Source organism: Gekko japonicus, unplaced genomic scaffold (genome assembly GCF_001447785.1).
Source record: "Gekko japonicus isolate JY-2015 unplaced genomic scaffold, Gekko_japonicus_V1.1 scaffold790, whole genome shotgun sequence".
NCBI classification, from domain to species: domain Eukaryota; kingdom Metazoa; phylum Chordata; class Lepidosauria; order Squamata; family Gekkonidae; genus Gekko; species Gekko japonicus.
This window is the reverse complement of record NW_015163626.1, coordinates 167,444-186,860: the sequence shown is the minus strand read 5'-3', so window position 1 is coordinate 186,860 and position 19,417 is coordinate 167,444. Positions and strand designations below refer to the sequence as shown.

General features: G+C 49.6%; 1 protein-coding gene across 1 annotated transcript; it reads right to left on the bottom strand.

The window, feature by feature from the left end:
* Positions 1-1,905: 1,905 nt before the first annotated feature.
* Positions 1,906-18,804, bottom strand: CGRRF1 (cell growth regulator with ring finger domain 1). The gene is made up of 6 exons (XM_015407494.1): positions 18,701-18,804; positions 15,719-15,858; positions 11,140-11,317; positions 9,529-9,676; positions 6,357-6,464; positions 1,906-2,891 (listed from the first exon to the last, which is right to left on the bottom strand). The coding sequence occupies exons 1-6, from the start codon at positions 18,802-18,804 to the stop codon at positions 2,598-2,600; spliced, it is 972 nt and encodes a 323-aa protein (XP_015262980.1). The 3' UTR covers positions 1,906-2,597.
* Positions 18,805-19,417: the final 613 nt, after the last annotated feature.

Below are 19,417 nucleotides of genomic sequence, written 5' to 3'. Positions count from 1 at the left end.
TGAAGAAAATTGGCTGCCAGTATGGGATGTCGTGCATCTTGGTCACTTTGTGTAAATTATTAGAGCACCAAATTTTATTATGTAGGTAATATTGTTTTACTGTCTGTACTGTTTTATATTTTAATCTCGGCATGGCCGTCTGTTAGCCGCCCTGAGCCATTGGGTAGGGCGGGATACAAGTCCCAAATAAATAAATAAATAAATAAATAAGAGAAGCCAATGTTGGATCAGGCCAGTGGCCTATCCAGTCCAACACTCTGTCACACAGTGGCCAGAAATACCAGGTGCCATCAGGAGGTCCAGCAGTGGGGCCAGAACACTAGGAGCCCTCCCACTGTTGCCCGCCCCCCCCCCCCAAGCACCAAGAATACAGAGCATCCCTTGCCCCAGACTGAGAGTTCCTCTCTATAGCTTGTGGCTAATAGCCACTGATGGACCTCTGCTCCATATGCTTATCTAATTCCCTCTTGAAGCCGTCCATGCTTGTAGCCGCCACCACTTCCTGTGGCAGTGAGTTCCACAGGTTACTAATTCCATGTCCTTTATGGACTGGGCAGTGACTCAGACAGGAAGCAAAGCCTTCCAGGTTCACCTTAGCCTAAGCTTCACCTTGGCAGAGTCTTCACTTCGGCTTGGCTTGGGGGGGGGGGGCCCTGCACAAGATGGTGGGAGAGTCTGCAATTTACTCACCTGATGGATTGTTGTTGTTTATTTTGCTAATGGAAACCACAGAGATGGGGGTGGGGCTGTACTTGGGTCAAGGCTGTGACGGTGGTGGTGGTAACCCTCTCCGCACCGGCTGTGCTGCTTCCCCAACGCAAAACGGCAACGAACAGAGAGCCGTTTGCCATCTGTATCTGTCCCTGTCATGACCTGGGCTGTGCGCCACCAGAGGCCTACTAGGCCCAGGGAGCCTGGCTAGCAGTAGGTGAGGCTGCGCCTACAACTCCCAGAAGCCCCTGAGAGGTTTTGGAGCCAAAATGGACCAATAGGGAAGAAGAGGGCTGGGGAACAAAAGGGCTGGTGCCAGAGCAGAAGCTGTTCTTTCTTCCAAGAAGGCAGAGCCAGAAGGAAGGCTGCTGCAGGGGAGAGACCCTCATCCTGAGGGAAGGGTGAGTAAGGCCACTGCAGATAGTGAGCTAGGGACAGTGTATATTGAGACGCGTTAGGGCATTTGATTTCTTTTCACCCACTCACTGTTATTATTCTGCACCTTGTTGTTTGACCTCCTATAAAATAAACCTTTTCCTTGGTTCACTCTGCCTGGTCCTCGTGCCTGTTATTCGGCCAAAAGGGAGGCCTGAAGGTCTTGGGAGGGGGCTCTGGGCCTTCTCAAGGGAACCTAAATCCAGAGTGGTGGCAGCGTCAGGTGACACCCCACCTGAGCCGTGACAGTTCCCCATCAGACAGTGGAGGTGAGGAATCCCAGTTGAGAAAACAGCATGGGAAACAGATAACGCCCCCCCCCCCATCCCCAGCCCAATCCTCCTGGTATGTATCATGCCTGCTCTCCCCTGTAGTTCCAACTGAAATCTTGGAAGACAACAGTACGGATATTGGATCTCCCCACCCTCCACCACCATCGCACCTGTTCTGGCCTTCAGAACAGGTTCTTTCCGGCGTGGCCGCTCACACCAAGTTCAGACACAGCCATTTACAGATGGTGACTCTCGGAGGCCCCGATCCACCTCTGGCACTCCGAACCCAAAGTAGATACGTCTCCTGGAAGACAGCCAAAGGATCCAAGTAACTCCGAGGAGATCAAAAATACACAGAGACTCGCTGAAGAACCACACATAAAACCTCCATATATTCATCGTTCCCCCCCCCATTTCTTGTTTTCGCCCATTTACTCGAATTTGCAAAGCGCAGGGATTCGGCCGGAATCTGAGATTACGCTCGCGTCGTGCTTTTGTATTTATTATCTTAAAATAAATAACAATGCTAAATTGCTCCACGTTTGTTCCGGTGAATTCTCTCTGCGTCAGTTCTGCTGAAACAACATCTTTCTACGAATAACCCACGAAGACAGCTGCGTGCGAGCATGTACGCATGCGTCCCGGGATGCGTAGCTGTCCCCCCTTCATCCGCGGTTGGTTGAACACACCATGGCTGCAACGCCTGCCCTTTGGCATCGCTCCGGTCGGCCTCAGGAACGTCGCCTTCGTGTATTATCGAAACGAAGAAGTAGTCCGGAATCTTCGTCAATTGAACTTCTTGGACTTTGAAACTTTGTACTTTTTTGTACAGTGGATTCTTTATACTTACCTCTGAATTCAACTATTAGTGTTTGTAATTTTGGTATGATTGTATTTAGGATTACTTTTGCTTAGATGCTGTTACACATATATTGTGCCTTGTACCTTTAATAGACATGGTTGCAAATAGCGCCTTGCCCGGTTGTTTCTTGGCTTTCCCAAAAATACCAGGTGCCATCTTTCCAAATGCATCATTCGGGGGAGCCTGTCTCGCTCCCGGCCTACCGACGGACCGCCCCAAACGAGACTCCAGGCGGAAGGGAAAAAGCAAGGGGAATGCGCCAGAGACTATTCTGGAAGCTCCGGCCGTACAACGCAGGGCCCCCGCTTTCCTTGTCCTTACTCCTTGGGGATGCAGAGCGGGAAGGACTCCACGACGAACTGCCGGCACATCGGGCAGTGCTGGAAATGCGTCACGCATTCGTCGCACAGGCAGGTGTGCCGGCAAGGGAGGAAGACCCAGTTGACGGCCCGGTTCTGGCAGACGATGCAGTCCTTGCTGCTCTCCTCTGCCGGCGCCGCCTCCTCCTCTGCCAGCCCGGCTTTCTCGAGCAGGGCGCGGTCCTCGGCCGTCTCTCCGGAGGGAGGGCCGCTCAGAGAAGGGCCGGTGCTGTTGGCAGACATGAAGAGTTGCTGCAGGAAAGGGGGGGGGAAGCAGAAAAGGTAAAGCCCGTTAGCCATGCTTAGCGTGGCCCCAAATTAAAGGCAAAATGGGAAAATCCCCTTTACGCGCTGTGACTGGTAGCCACCGACAGACCTCTTCTCCACTAATCTGTCTAATCCCCTTTGAAAGCCGTCTATGCCTCTGGCCATTAAGCAAATTCCACGTATTTATCCCACGCTGTGTAAAGAAACATCTCCTTTTGTCTGCCCTGAAAACCTACTGCCCATCAGCTTCACTGGATGCCCTCGAGTTCAAGTATTTTAGGAGAGGGAGAAAAAGTTCCCTTTGCAAACTCTCTCCACCCTATGTACAATTTTATAATGTAATCGGGGGGGGAGCAGTGAGAGGAACCATGGAATCATAGAATGTCAGAGTTGGAAGGGACCTTGCAGGTCATCTAGTCCAACCCCCTGCACCCGGCAGGAGCACAGCCGAAAGATAGCCCTACAACATACCCGAGAGATCGTCGTCCAGCCTTCTCTTGAAAACGCCTAGCGAAGGAGCATCCACCACCTCCCGAGGCAGACTGTTCCACTGCTCAACCACTCTTACAGTTAGGAAGTTTCTCCTGATATTTAGCCAGTAACGACTCCCTTGTCATTCTCACCCCTTAGATCTAGTCTTGCAATCCGGAGCAAGAGAGAATAGATCTGCTCCATCTTCTACATGGCAGCCCTTCAAATACTTGAAGACTGCAATCGTGTCCCCTCTAAACCTTCTCTTTCCCAGGCTAAACATACCCTTTCAGGACCAGGCAGGTAGAAAGAGCTACTGGAGTGGAGGGGATGGCAGCGCTGAATGTGTGGGGAGGAGGAAGAGGAAGAAGAGGTAGTGGCGGAGGAGGAAGAGGAGGAGGAGACTGGATTTCTACCCCACCCTTCACTACCCAAAGGAGTCTCAGAGCAGCTCACAATCTCCTTTCCCTTCCCCTCACCGCAACAGACACCCTGTGAGGCGGGTGGGGCTGAGAGAGCTCTCTCGAGAACCGTCCTTGAGAGAACAGGTCTGATAGCACTTGTGACCGACCCAACGTCACACCAGCAGCTGCATGTGGAGGAGTGGGGAATCAGACCCATATTAGAGCCCACGCTCCTAACCACTACACCAGACTGAATGGATGTGGTGCTGGCCGAGGGGTTGTGGACCCGATGGGCAAACGGAAGATTAGAGAGAGTGCGGTGGGGGGGGGGGTGAGCCCTAGGATCAGAGCTGTTGGATGAGGCTGCTTGGCTGCCACCACCTGATGAGGCGACATCCCCTTGGGCGGGACTATGCCAGATGTGGCAGTGCTGGGGAAGGGGTGGGCCGTGGGGGCAGGCCCAGATGCTAGGGCGGGGCTTAAATGAGACCGCCTAGTGGAGCCTAGGCTGAGCGGAACGAAAAGTGTCTGGTTCAGTGTGGCCAGGTGTCACGAAGCGGGGCTTGGCAGGGGCGAGGCAGTCAGGATACAGTCCGAGGTCAAGAGCCAGTCAAGCAAGCCAGCCGGGAAACCCAGTCCAACACACAGAGCAAGAGCGGGGTGGTCAAGGTACAGTCCAAAGTCAAGAGCCAGGCAAGCAAACCAACCGGGAAACCAAGTTCAAAGCACAAACCGTTAAGAGTCATCAGGAAGCCAGAGTCCAAAAGAGTCAAGAGCCAGGGAGTCAAAGGTTCGAGGTGCAGGGTCTAAGCGCAGTCCTTCAAGCCGAGGTCAAGGAGCCGAGGGAATCCAGACAGGAACCAGGAGTTAGGAACATGAGTGAGGACGTGCAGAGCTTTGTCCGACGAGACTAGTTGCTGGCACGATTTGTCGGTGTGAGTGCGAGGGTTAAATAGCCCACATGACTGCTGGCAATTAGTGCGCCCCAAGCAAGTCCCGGCTCCTGCTAATACTCAGGGCTGAATGAGCGCCTGCCACGCATGCGTGCCTCTCGCCGCCGAGCTGCTATATCCCGACGGCGCTGTTCTCTCAAACGGGATACCGGTGGAGGCAAATCAGGAGGAGAACTGTCCGGCGTGCTTCCGCCTCAGCTGTTGCTGGGGTAACCTCTGGAAGCTCAGCCCTGTCAGATGCAGGAGTTTCCGGCATTGCAAGCTCATCCCCAGCAGCACTTAGATCGTCTGCTGGGGCCGCTTGCTCGCATTCAGCAGGGGCCACTTATTTAGCAGGAGCCGTGACACCAGGGCTGGGAAGAAGAGGGAAGAGGCTCCAGGGACAGGATGCAACGTGGACCTTTGTGTATGCCATTTGCAAGATGAATGAGAAGTTGGGGGAGGGCAAGATGGACCAATGCCTGGCCCTTAGACTGCTGCTCTCTCCGCCACTCCAAATAGCCCCGAGGCCCATCCCACACTACATCAAACAAGGAGAAGACTCTGCAGAGCTACCTGAAGGCAACTGATATCGTGAAGTGGTAGGTAAGCTCTTATATACATCCACTTTAGCCAGACCAGACATTAGCTCAGCTGTGGGACTGTTATGTAGAAGAAGAGAAGAGACTGGATTTATACCCCGCCCTTCACTTGGGAGTCTCAGAGCGGCTTACAGAATCCTTTCCCTTCCCCTCCCCACAACAGACACCATGGGAGGTAGGTGGGGCTGAGAGAGCTCTTGACAGAAACTGCTCTTTTTTTTTTTCAAGAACAGCTCTTATCAGAGCTACGGTTTGCCCAAGGTCATCCAGCCAGGTGCAAGTGGAGGAGTGGGGGAATCAAACCCGGTTCTCCCAGATTAGAGTCCGCACACTTAACCACTACACCAAACTGTAGAAAGAATGCAAAGCCCACAAGCAGAGACTGGAAAGCTCCTATAACACTTGTAAGATACCTAATGGCCACTGCAGATCTTAAACTGTCTGCAAATGACAGCCCTAAACTAGTCACCTATGTGGATAAAGACTGGGCTGGAGACTTAACAGATAGGAAATCTACCAGTGGCAATATAGCTTTCTGTCTCTTAAGTCTCCAGCCCAATTTTAGATAGATGGACACAGTCACAGTACAAACCGGGAAACTAGCTAAGAACTGTGACAATTTATCGCTGAACAATTTTTCATCAAAAATATATATTATACAAAGTAGTGTACAAATAATATAAATGTAAATAGTAAGTGTGGTCTCCGGAATGTCCTGCCGTTTCGACAATAATCTTCTTCTGGACAAAGATGAAAGACATGTAGTATCTCTCAATTCATTTCAACTGGTAACATATCAATATTTCATGGATCTCACTGATGATTCGACAATCATTATAGCTGCAAGTTCAAGAAGAACCTTCCGTGGGCAAATTGTATTGTAATCCACACAGGTGACTAAGTTAGGGCTGTCATTTGCAGACAATTTAAGTTTAAGATCTGCAGTGGTCATTAAATATCTCACGGCAGGCAGCTCCTTCTACCTTAAAGAGCCTTTGCTTCACTTTTGACAGGTCACCACCAGAACTAGCTCAAACTTACCTTCAGATCGTGAAATTGACCCTGAGCCAGGAGGAGGTATTGATAGAGTATTCTGCAGGAAAGCCGGTAATTGTCATCCGGAAGGTGAACTATGGATATCATAGAAATCTTTGGGAAGAAGAAAAAGAGGTCTTTCGCTGAGCTTTCTCACTTTCTGCATAGTATTATACAGTCTATGCTTAGAGAAACTTGCAACCGGGTCATTTAAACAGTTCCATATTTCCGACACTGAAACAAAAGAACACTCTTTAAAATTCCATTGTAAACTAGCCACTGTTGACATCTCGCACCGATCTTTTAAAAATCTTTCATCACCGTCATCTTAACCACAGGAATAAACAGCTTTAAGAGAGGAATGGCATAGATGGCAACCCTACACTGGTCCCAAAACAGCAGACCAAAGAGATCCAATATCTGACCCTGGGAGAGATGATAAAGGCCTACAGGATAAGAACATAAGTAGCGACCTGCTGGATGAGACCAATAGTCCATCTAGTCCAGCATCCAGTCTCACACAGCGGCCAAACCAGTTCCTCTGGAGGGCCAGCAACAGGGCACTGAGCCCAATTCCCCTGATCTTGCCTCCTGGCACTGGGATACAAACGATGAGTGCCTCTGAATGTGGAGGTTCCCCTCTGCCACCATGGCTAGTAGCCATTGATAGATTTCTCCTCCATGAATCTATCGAATCCCCTTTTAAAGCTGTCTATTCCGGTGGCCACCACCACATCCTCTAGCAGCACATTCCACATTCTTATCACTGACTATGTAAAGGAGTATCTCCTTTTGTCCGTCCTGAACCTACTGCCCATCAGCTCCACTGGATGCCCTTAAATTATGGTATTTTGGGAGCGGGAGGAAAAATTCTCTTTGTCCACCCCATGCATCATTTTATAAACCTCTACCCTGTCCCCCTTTTAGTCGCCTCTTCTCTGAACTGAAAAGTCCCAGACTCTTCAGCCTTTCCTCATCAGGAAGGAGCTCCAGCCCCCCAAATCATCTTGGTCGCCCTCCTGTGTACTTTTTTCCTGCTCTGCAATGCCCTTTTGGAGATACGGTGACCAGACTTGTACACAGTATTCCAAATTGGGCTGCCCCATAGATCCACACGGGGGCATTATTTCTAATAATCTGCAATCCAGCCTCTTCGAAGAGCCCGCGTGGTGTAGTAGTTGGGAGTGTCGGGACTAGGATCGGTAAGAGCCAGGTTCAAATGCCCACTTGGCCATGGAAGCTCATGGAGCGAACTTGGGCCAGTCAAGCACTCCCAGCCTAACCTACCTCACAGGGTTGTTGTGATGGTAAAATGGAGGAGAGAACTACGTGAGTGTGGCGTACCTGCTATTTGGGGAGACTGTTTTTCCTTTAAGCCAGTTCGGTGTAGTGGTTAAGTGCGCGGTCTCTAATCTGGGAGAACCGGGTTTGATTCCCCACTTCTCCGCTGGCACCTGCTGGATGACCTTGGGCAAGCCGTAGTTCTGATAAGAGCTGTTCTTGAAAAAGAGCAGTTTCTGTCAGAGCTCCCTCAGCCCCACCTGCCTCACAGGGTGTCTGTTGTGGGGAGGGGAAGGGGAAGGAGTTTTTAAGCCGCTCTGAGACTCCTTTGGGTAGTGAAGGGCGGGGTATGAATACAATCTCTTCTTCTTCTTCTTCTACCTCACAGGGTGTCTGTTGTGGGGAGGGGAAGGGAAAGGAGTTTGTAAGCCGCTCTGAGACTCCTTTGGGTAGTGAAGGGCGGGGTATGAATACAATCTCTTCTTCTTCTTCTTCTTCTTCTTCTTCTACCTCACAGGGTGCCTGTTGTGGGGAGGGGGAGGGAAAGGAGTTTGTAAGCCGCTCTGAGACTCCTTTGGGTAGTGAAGGGCGGGGTATATATCCAATCTCTCTCTCTCTCTTGGTATATAAACTTGGTAGTTTTCTGCTGCCACCAGGAATTAAAAATTCCAATTCTCTCTCTTTGGTAGTATGACCCAGGGTCTGGGCACTTCAGAGGACTATGTGACCCTGAGGAAAGACTGTACTGATTTCTGGGATATGTTTAAACAAAAATTGATTTATTGAATAAAGAACAAAATAGGTTTCTGGTTATTTGAACGGTTACTAGAAAAAGGAACTTGTAAATATAACTGGCAAGGTGTCTCACACATAGTCTCTCAGACACCAAAATTCCACACTGACAGGCTTCTCTCTCTCATACATGTAGCCACACTGGCTAAGCTCTTTGTCTTAGGCACACGAGATAAAACATTTGTCTAACCACACCGTTTAGACACTACTTGTTTCTTCGCCATATAGACTCTCTCACCACACTTTTAGAATCCCACAGACTCTCTTCATAGCTCTTCCACACTTCACTTTCCAAAGACACATACACAGAACTCTCTGTCATAAAACACACACACAGATTCCTCTCCGAACATCTCCTCCCACACTCTCAGTCAGGGCTCTTTTTGTAGAAAAAGCCCAGCAGGAACTTATTAGCATAATAGGCCACACCAAACAACAGAAACACATTGGCATATTAGGCCACACCCCTGACAGCATAGGTCATTAGCATATGAGGCCACACCCCTTGTGTTACCAGAAGTGTGCTCATCCAGCCACACCCACCTTTTGCCTCTTATTCTGTTTACCTTGTTTGTTGTCAAAACCCAGGGCTTTTTTTGTAGCAGGAACTCCTTTGCATGTTAGGCCACACACCCCTATTGGGTGTGGCCTATTATGCTAATGAGTTCCTGCTGGGAGTGGCCAACTCAGGAGCCAGCCGGAACTCCGTTCCTGTGCATTCCTGCCCAAAAATTTCCCTGCTCTCAGTCATCAGCCAATCACAGCATGCCCATCTCCCCCTATCGTCCTCCGTGCATTACTGCAGTCAAACTCAACATTTAAAGACACACACACACACCAAAACATGGAATCATTACAGTAAGCCACTTTGGTTCCCCACTGGGGAGAAAGGCAGGGCATAAATAAAGTAACTCATAAAATAATAAAGAGCTCCAGGCAGAACTGTGGCCTTAAACGTGGACTGATACAAACACACACCAAAACTGCGCAGCCGTAAGAGAAAAGCCGGCATTCCACTAGATTCTGCTCAGTTGTCATTTCCCGCCCATGAGCAGCTCTGCATGAATTGCTGTCCCACTACGACATAAAATAAAAGATTACCTACAATATCATATATTTCTCTGTCTTCTTCACCCGCCAACGTCAGCAGCACTACCAGCGGGTACCGAGACCTGGGCACGGGGCCCAGCTCGGTCAGTTGTGCCTCTTCGGGTAAGAGACAATGCTTCTCCAGTTTGTCACCCTTCTTTACACTTTGTTTGGGTCAAGGAACACTCCGGTTACAGCTGCCAAACGTTAAGTACCGAGGAGGTGCCAAGACAGGCTTCTTGGCCTTGCTTGCACGGAGGTAATACCGTAAACACATGACGGGCTGTCTCTTGGGGCAGATCAACAGACTCTCCTAAGAGCTAGTTCAGCTCAGACAGGAAAGTTTGGGGCCTTTTTCATTTAGAATCATAGAGTTGGAAGGGGCCGTACAGGACATCCAATCTCCTGCTCGATGCAGGATCAGCCTAGAGCATCCCTGATAAGTGTTCATCCAGCTGGTGTTTGAACATTGCTAGGGAGGGGGAGCTCACCCCCTCCCTGGGTAGCCCATGCCACTGCTGAATTACCCTTACTATAGTTTCCCCCCCTAACTCCAGCCTAATTTAAACCCATTCTTGTGAGTCCTCTCCTCTGCTGCCAACAGGAACAGCTCCCTGCCCTCCTCTAAGGGACAGCCCTTCAGATACTTCAAGAGAGCAATCCTGTCCCTCCCTCAACCTCCTCTTCTCCAGACTGACTGTTCCCAAGTCCCTCAGCCTTTCCTCACAGGGCTTGGTCTCCAGGCCCCCGATCATTCGTGTCACTCTCCTCTGCTCCCAACAGGAACTGCTCCCTGCCCTCCTCTAAGGGACAGCCCTTCAGATACTTCAAGAGAGCAATCCTGTCCCTCCCTCAACCTCCTCTTCTCCAGACTGAACATTCCCAAGTCCCTCAGCCTTTCCTCACAGGGCTTGGTCTCGAGACCCCCAATCATCCGTGTCACTCTCCTCTGCTGCCAACGGGAACAGCTCCCTGCCTCCTCTAAGGGATAGCCCTTCAAAGACTTCAGGAGAGCCATCATGTCCCCCCTCAACCTCCTCTTCTCCAGACTGACTGTTCTCAAGCCTTTCCTCATTGGGCTTGGTCTCCAGGCCCCAAATCATCCTCATTGCTCTCCTCTGCACCCACAGTGGACAGTGAGACACTGTTGTCTATGATTATAATGCACAAGCGCAGAATTTAGAATCGGGTGTAAAATTCAGGTCGTGATAATCTGAATAATTCTTAAAATATATATATATATATATATATATATATATATATATTAAAAAAAACAAACAACGATGGGTTTGATCTAAAGTTCTCATTCTATTAACGACGAGGCCTTCCTCGGACGCAAGGAAACTGTTTGGCTCTTGAGGTACCTGGTTCGGCACTGTGTGAAGCAGCTGCTGGACTAGCTGGACCACTTTTCTGATCCATCGGGGCTGCCTTAAGTTGTCTCAAAGCGGCTCACTATCACCTTTCCCTTCCTCTCCACCCGACAGACACCTTGTGAGGCAGGTGGGGCTGAGAGAGGTCAAGAGCAACACTTTCTCCATCTTCCCTCTGCAGCCGCATGAGCTGGAAGTCCAGTTTACAAGCAGGGTGCCAAAGCTGAAGGTGTGAAAACACAACAAAAGGATACCAGTACTGCTGGCGGTAAAGATATTCGTCCTGCAACGCATCCTCAAAGACCTGGGGAGTCTTTATTCGGAAACAATACACGTGTTTCTGCAGAGCTTCGTGCAGTTTTTGCACGCTGCAACCCCAGTAGCATGTCAGGAGACAGTCTTCCAGACAATCGAGCGTCAGAGTCACACCACCTGGGGAAAGGAAGGAACATTGGTGTGTGGAGTCTGTGAAGAAGGAAGCTCCAAAGCAGATGAAATGGCATACGTTTCTCCCGTACCATCCTCTAGATGACAGCCCTTCAAGTACTTGAAGATGGCTATCGTATCACCTCTCAGTTGTCTCCTCTCCTGGCTAAACATACCCGGCTCCTTCAGCCTTTCCTCGTAGGACTTGGTCTCCAGACCCCTCACCATCTTCCTTGCCCTCCTCTTGTGACTTTCTTGTGCCTGCTTATAAGCAGCCGAGTAATGCCTCTGTAGATCCAGCGGTTTAGAAAACGGGCAGATAGAAATGTTCCTCCCTCCCTCGTAACCCCAATGTTTAGGGACACTTGGATTCAAATCCCAACTTTGCCAAAAAGAAGAATAAAAAGAAGAGGAGATTGGATTTATACCCTGCCCTTCACTACCTGATGGAGTCTCAGAGTGGCTTACAATCTCCTTTCCCTTCCCCTCCCCACAACAGACACCCCGTGAGGTAGGTGGGGCTGAGAGAGCTCTGAGAGAACTGCCCTTGAGAGAACAGCTCTGAGAGAACTGTGACTGACCCAAGGTCACACCAGCAGCTGCAAGTGGAGGAGTGGGGGATCAAATCCGGTTCTCCCAGATTAGAGTGCACGCTCCTAACCACTACACCAAACTGGTGCCAAAAAGCTTATTGAATGACCTTGCGTGTGCCAACTGATCTTCGCAAGGATCAAATGGGAAGGAGAAAACCAGGAGAATTTAAATGAACTCTTTGGAGACTGGGATAAAAAGCAGGAAGGTGGGTAGAGAGCGAGCCAGTACGACAGAGTGCCTAGACTGCTGGACTAGGAAGAAGACCCAGGTTCAAATCCTTACTCACTCTAGCTCTCACCAGGTAACCATGGGCCAGTCAAACCTACTTCACAGGGTTGTTGTAAGTATAAAATGGAAGAAGAAGAAGAAGAGGAGGAAGAGGAGGAGATTGGATTTATACCCTGCCCTTCACCACCCAAAGGTGTCTCAGAGCGCCTTACAATCTCCTTTCCCTTCCCCTCCCCACAACAGACACCCTGTGAGGTAGGTGGGGCTGAGAGAGCTCTTGACAGAAACTGCTCTTTTTTTTCAGGAACAGCTCCTATCAGAGCTACGGCTTGCCCAAGGTCATCCAGCAGGGGCGAGTGGAGGAGTGGGTAATCAAACCCGGTTCTCCCAGATTAGAGTCCGTACACTTAACTACGACACCAAACTGGCTCTGAGAAGAGACTCATGTATGCTCCCCTGTGCTCTCTGGAAGATGAGTGGGCAAGAAGTGTGATAAGTAAAAACGGCAGCCACCAAAGGACACTGACAGGCAATAAATTCAGGTCAGAAAAAAAGAAGGGTTGTTTTTTTTGCAGCTCAGTGGTAGAGCCTTTGCTTGGTATGTGGAAGGTCTCAGGTTCAATCCCTGGCATCTCCAGGTGAAAAAAAAACAGGCCACAGGGGATGTGAAAGGCCTCTGCCTGAGACTCTGGAGAGCCGCTGCCAGCCTGAGCAGACAATACTGAATATGACAGACTAGTGTTCAGAGTCAGTATAAGGCAGTGCGTTCTTCTTCACACGAGGCATAACCAACTTCCAGAATTCGCAGCTACAAACCGTAGGGATGACCTTAAAGGGGAAATCAGATAAACTGATTGTAATGATTCCATTTTTGGGGTGTGTGTTTCTTTAAATGTTTAGTGTGACTGCAGTAATGTAAGGAAAGTGATAGCCGGAGACGAGTGTGATGTGATTGGCTGATGACTGAGAGTGTGGGAGGAGAGATGTCTATGAGGTGATTTAGTGTTCTTGAAGTGTGGAGAGTGGAGAGTTTTTGTGAGAGTCTGTATGACAGAGGAAAGAGTTGGAGTTTAGCCTGAGTGGCTATATGAGAAAGCTAGCTTGTGTGGCTATGAGCAAGAGAGCTTAGCCTGTGTGGCTATATAAGAGAGAGAGATAAAAGCCTGTCAGAGTTGAGTTTTGGTGTATGAGAGACTGTGTGTGATGGCAAGCTTTGTCAGTTATATTTTCATTCTTCAACTACAGTTCAAAAATACCCAGAAACCTATTTTGTTCTTTTATGAATAAATCATTTTTTGTTTAAACTTATCCCAGCATTCAGAACAGTCCTTCCTCAGGGCCACATAGTCCTCTGAAGCGCCTAGACCCTGGCTCATTCTACCAAAATAGAGAGTTGGAATTTTTAATTCCTGGTGGCAGCAGAAATCTACTAAATTCATGCACACAGAGTGTGTTTAAAGGAGAAACAGTCTCCCCAAGAAGCAAGGACGTCACACTGATGGCAAAAAGGAAAAGCTGAAGGCAGCAGACCCAACATGAGGTGGACGGACTCCATCCAGGAAGGCACGGCCCTCAGTTTGCAAGACCTGAGCAAGGCTACTAATGATAGAATGTTTTAAAGGTCATTCATTCATAGGGTTTGGTGTAGTGGTTAAGAGCACCGACCCTAATCTGGGAGAACCAGCTTTGATTCCGCACTCCTCCACATGCAGCTGCTGGGCGCCCCTGGGCAAATCACAGTTCTCTCAGAGCTGTTCTCTCAAGGGCAGTCCTCAAAAGAGCTCTCTCAGCCCTACCGACTCCACAGGGTGTCTGTTGTGGGGTGGGGAAGGGAGGGGAAAGCAGATTGTAAGCCGCTCTGAGACTCCAAGTGAAGGGCGGGGTATAAATCCAATATCATCATCGTCTTCTTCTTCGCTATAAGTAGGAATCGAATTGCCAGCACCTAACCCACATACAAACAGGTCTATCAACGGCTATTAGCTACAATAGCAAAATGGAACCTCCAGGTTGGAGCAGCGTATCTTTGAACAACTGGTTTGGGGGCGTGAAATTCATGTGTTGCTTGTGAACTTCCTGAAAGGAAACTTGTTGCCAACAGTCTGGGGGGAAACAGAATGTCTCAGCAGGGCTCTTCGCACAACCGCATGTTATCTAGCACTGCTTCCGTTCACACTTCGCTCTCCAGCACCAAGAGTAGCGTAACAGGCATCCACCCAATCGGGAGAATTTTTACACATGAGGAGGTTCTTCATTCTGTTGTTTCTGTAACCCTGAAGCAACATTTACTTTGCCCAGAACGCTTGTTAGGATTACGGAAGTCTTTACCCTGCATGAAGACTGCAAAGGGGGAAGCAGTGTCAATCCATTACAGCAAAGCAAAACATAAGTCCAGAGCCACTCTAAAAAAGGTAAAGGTTCCCTTGCTCGAAAGCCAGTCGAGTCTGACTCTAGGGTTGCGGTGCTCATCTCCGTTTCAAATCCGAAGAGCCAGCGCTGTCCGAAGACGTTTCCGTGGTCATGTGGCCGGCATGACTAAACACCAAGGCGCACGGAACGCTGTTGGCTTCCCACCGAAGTGGTACCTATTTATCTACTTGCAATTTCTTGCTTTCGAACTGCTAGGTTGGCAGGAGCTGGAACTAGAGACGGGAGCTCACTCAGTCATGCGGCACACTCGGGTCTCAAACTGCTGAACTACCGACCTTCCACAGCCTGCAGTTCAGCGTCTTAACCACTTGAGCCACCGCAGCTCCTAGTGGCACCTTACAGACTAACAAAATTTGTGACAAGGTATGAGCTTTTGCGAGGCTGCGGTGGCTCAGAGGTTAAGACCCTGAGCTGTAGACCGGAAGGTCTGCAGCTCGGCAGTTCGAGACCCGAGTGTGCCGCGTGATGAGGTGAGCTCCCGTCTCTAGCCTCAGCTCCTGCCAACCTAGCAGTTCGAAAGCAAGAAATTGCAAGAAGATAAATAGGCACCGCTTCGGTGGGAAGGGAACAGCGCTCCGTGCGCCTCGCTGTCTAGTCATGCCGGCCACATGACCACAGAAACGTCTTCGGACAGCGCTGGCTCTTCCCAGCTTGGGCCCCGTTCCCGCGCGCGGGTGTCAGGCCGACTGGCCTGAGGGTGAGGGGGGGTGCATACGAATGCCCTATATCTCTCTAGGCTTGCTTGAAGGTAGTTATTCCTAACAGTGACCATGTTACTGCATCCATAGTTCTGGCAATAAAGTATAACCTTATGACAAGTGTGTACTCGATTGTTTGACTGTGGAACCTGACATTCTGCTAGGAATAACTACCTTCAAGCTTTGTAAGCCGCTCTGAGACACCTTTGGGTAGTGAAGGGCCGGGTATAAATCCAATCTCTTCTTCTTCTTTTACCTCACCGGGTGTCTGTTGTGGGGAGGGGAAGGGAAAGGAGTTTGTAAGCTGCTCTGAGACTCCCTTAGGTAGTGAAGGGCCGGGTATAAATCCAATCTCTTCTTCTTCTTCTGTTGGGAAAACCGGGACCTGATACGGCGGGGAGCAAAGAGGGTAGGGGTAGGGAGGAGACAACTGGAATGAGAAAAACTGGCCACTGACTTGCAAGGGAGGCGACTGCAGGGCTGCCGACGTCCAAGCTGAATGGGTTCTTCACCTGCCGCATCTGCTTCTGGCAGAGTTTCACGCTCGATTCCGTATCCTCCGAGTTCCTCAGAATCACAGGAACATCCCACCCGAACCTAAGGTTGGAGAAATACTCAGGTTAAGTGAGCGTCACACACACCTGGGACTGCACGACAAGCATCAAAAACGTCTATCGACGGAGCAGTCTCTATTTGCGTGTCACCCTTGGGCAAGGAGCCAGGCTGATCTTCTCTCCATTGTTCCAGTTTTACTGGATGTTCTGCCAAAACTGCAGTGGCTTCAACACAAGGGTGGAATCAGAGGGTAGCATTAGCGTGAATTGGCTGGTCCAAGACCGATGGCCATTGGGTTATTTTAAAACGTAATTCACATTCAGAGACACTAATCCTTTGAATCCCAATGCCAGGAAGCAACATCAGGGGAAGGCCTCAGCCTCTGTGCCCTGTTGTTGGCTCTCCAGAGGAACTGGCAGTGCGAGGCAGGACGCTGGACTAGATGGACCACTGCTCTGATCCAGCAGGGCTCTTCTGATGTTCTAATGAAGGCCTCGGCCTCTCTGCCCTGTAGCTGGCCCTCCAGAGGAACTGGCAGTGCGAGGCAGGACGCTGGACTAGATGGACCACTGCTCTGATCCAGCAGGGCTCTTCTGATGTTCTAATGAAGGCCTCGGCCTCTCTGCCCTGTAGCTGGCCCTCCAGAGGAACTGGCAGTGCGAGGCAGGACGCTGGACTAGATGGACCACTGCTCTGATCCAGCAGGGCTCTTCTGATGTTCTAATGAAGGCCTCGGCCTCTCTGCCCTGTAGCTGGCCCTCCAGAGGAACTGGCAGTGCGAGGCAGGACGCTGGACTAGATGGACCACTGCTCTGATCCAGCAGGGCTCTTCTGATGTTCTAATGAAGGCCTCGGCCTCTCTGCCCTGTAGCTGGCCCTCCAGAGGAACTGGCAGTGCGAGGCAGGACGCTGGACTAGATGGACCACTGCTCTGATCCAGCAGGGCTCTTCTGATGTTCTTATGAAGGTATCAACCTTTACGCCCTGTCGTTGGCCATGCAGAGGAACTGGCTGTCTACTGTGTGAGATGGGATGCTGGAGTAGATGGACAATTGGTCTGATCCAGCAGGGCTCTTCTGACGTTCTTAATAATTCTGTTCTGAATATTTCTGTACTTCCTCTTTAGAGTCCTCCTCAAGGCAGCTTACAATTTTTACAAATTACAGTTTTATATTACTTTGTTTAGAAGCATAAAGTGGTCTACAGATATTTATTACAAATAAATCACAGTATACTAACTCAGTAGTATACAAAAGCACTCTAAACCAGGGGTGTCAAACACGCGGCCCAGGGGCCAGATTAGGCCCCCGGAGTGCTTCTATTAGGCCCGCAGTGGAACTGGCCACAGTGGAACAGGCCGCAGTGGCACATTCACAGAACAGTATGAAGCATTGCTGGATGCTCCCCCCCCAGGCATGTCTTTCTCTCCTCCCCCCCAGTACCATGCCAACTCCACCATGGGGAATTCCTGGAGATTTGGGGCTAGCACCTGGGGAAGGAAGGAAGGGAGCTTAGAAGCGATGGGATGGCACAAAGTCCACCTTCCAAAGCATCCATTTCCTCCAGGGGAACTGATCTCTGTCCTCTGAAGAAGAGAGCAGAGACTCACAAAAGCTCACCCCCTGCCACGAGTTTTGTTAGGTTCAGGTCATCAGCCGCGTTGGTCTGAAGCAGTAGAACAAGTTTAGAGTCCAGTGTGGCACCTAGAGATGTAAAATTTCTGGAAATTTTGAAGCCGGTTTTTTCCAGGGGAAAATGGAAATTTTTGGAAAAACTGAAAAAAATGCTACATTACCATTTCTTTTTTCTTTTCCAGATTGAAAGTCATTCTGTTACTTTAGGAACATAATGACTATGGACATTTTTACTTGGCATGAAATTATCACAACTAGCATATTAAAAATATAGTGTATCCAAACAATTATTACAAACAGAATACCCCCCCATGCAAAAACAAAACTGAAACCTTTTTCTTTTCTTGTGACTATAGCACCTCCTAAAGCAGTAGTTCTCAAACTTCCTAATGCCACGACCCTTTAATACAGTTCCTCATGTTGTGGTAACCCCCAACCATAAAATTATTTTTGTTGCTACTTCATAACTGTTATGAATCGTAATGTAAATATTTGCTATGCAGGATGTATTTTCATTGTTACAAATTGAACATAATTAAAGCATAGTGATTAATCACAAAAACAAGACCATCGAAAATTTGTTTTCCGATGGACTTAAGTGACCCCTGTGAAAGGGGCGTTCGACCCCCAAAGGGGTCGCGACCCACAGGTTGAGAACCGCTGTCCTAAAGGAAGAACTGCATCTTGTTCTTGCATTGGAGAGTTCAGTTTGTAACCTAGCACTTGGCTTGTCCTCAGTGCACAGACATTAGATCAATCTGATACCATACATATTTTTTTAGAAATGATTTGGAAAATATTTGAACACCTTGTCTTAAAATATTTTATTCATCATGTTAAAATAAAATGTTCCATAATCAATTTCTTTTCTTTTCTTTTTTCAAATTTTCCAATTTTTCGGAAAAAAAAACAAAAAAAGGCTTCAGGAAAAAAGTGGCACCTTTGGGACCACCAAAGGTTTATTCAAGCCATTAGCTCGCTTGTGCGCACAAAAGCTCATACCTTGAATAAACCTTTGTCGGTCTCAAAGGTGCCACACTGGACTACATATGTAGTTAGTCTTTCAGGTGCTCCTGGACTCTTGCTCTCTTTTCACCTGGAGACCAGTTCTCACTCTGGGAGGTCTCCAGTCCCCACCTGGAGGTTGGCAACTCTGCAAACCTAACCCCCTCCCCTTTGGCCCGGCCCCCACCTTCGCCCCTCTCCGTTCCCTTTTTTTTTTCACCCCACCCCTCCCCCTCCCCACTGACCATCCTAAGACCAGGCCGCTCGTGACCAGGAAGCAGACGAAGACCACGGCGATGTAGAAGAGCGGCGAGTACTCGTAGACCGTCACCAGGAACACGGCGGCCATGGGAGGCGGGCGGGCGGCGAGGGGTCGGGGGAGTCCGCAGCCGCAAGACCGGCGTCCTCTCAGCCCCGTCCCGTTTGTTGTCGTCCCGGTGCGCCTGCGCGAAGCGTGCGCCTGCGCAGAAGGCGCCGCTGAAGCCCACGCCGGCTTTTTCTCTCATGCCCGAAGTTCCCTCTTTTCTCCCTCCAATTGCCCCCCCCCCTTTTAATGACTATTCAAAAATATTATGGATGGTTTAGGGAAACTACCAGCCCTCCAAGCATGTTGGCAGCCCAGACAGAATTTTTATAGAGGAGGAATATATGCATGTGTGTGTACGCATGTATGTATATACACCACCGAGCCACGGCCCCTCCCCAATATTATGTATATACAGGGGTCTTGTTGTAGAAAAAGAGCTGCCGGAGCTCATTAGCATAACTCATTAGCATAACTTATTTGCATATGCCACGGCCCCTGACATCACCGGAAGTGACAGAAGGCCACACCCCCTGACATCACCGGAAGTGTGTCAGAAGGCCCGGCTACTTACCCTCCTGCTTCATCCTCATTCCCAAACGGAAGCAGAGGGCGGGGTAAAGAAGGGGGCGGGGCTTCACCACGTGACCGCCCCACC

Coding starts and splice junctions, on each gene's coding strand:
- CGRRF1 (XM_015407494.1), bottom strand. CDS start 18,804: ATGGCCGCCGTGTTCCTGGTGACGGTCTACGAGTACTCGCCGCTCTTC. Junction 9,677..11,139: donor CTTTACCGCCAGCAGTACTG/GTATCCTTTTGT, acceptor ACCCAAACAAAG/TGTAAAGAAGGGTGACAAAC. Junction 6,465..9,528: donor ACAGAGAAATATATGATATT/GTAGGTAATCTT, acceptor TTCTTCCCAAAG/ATTTCTATGATATCCATAGT.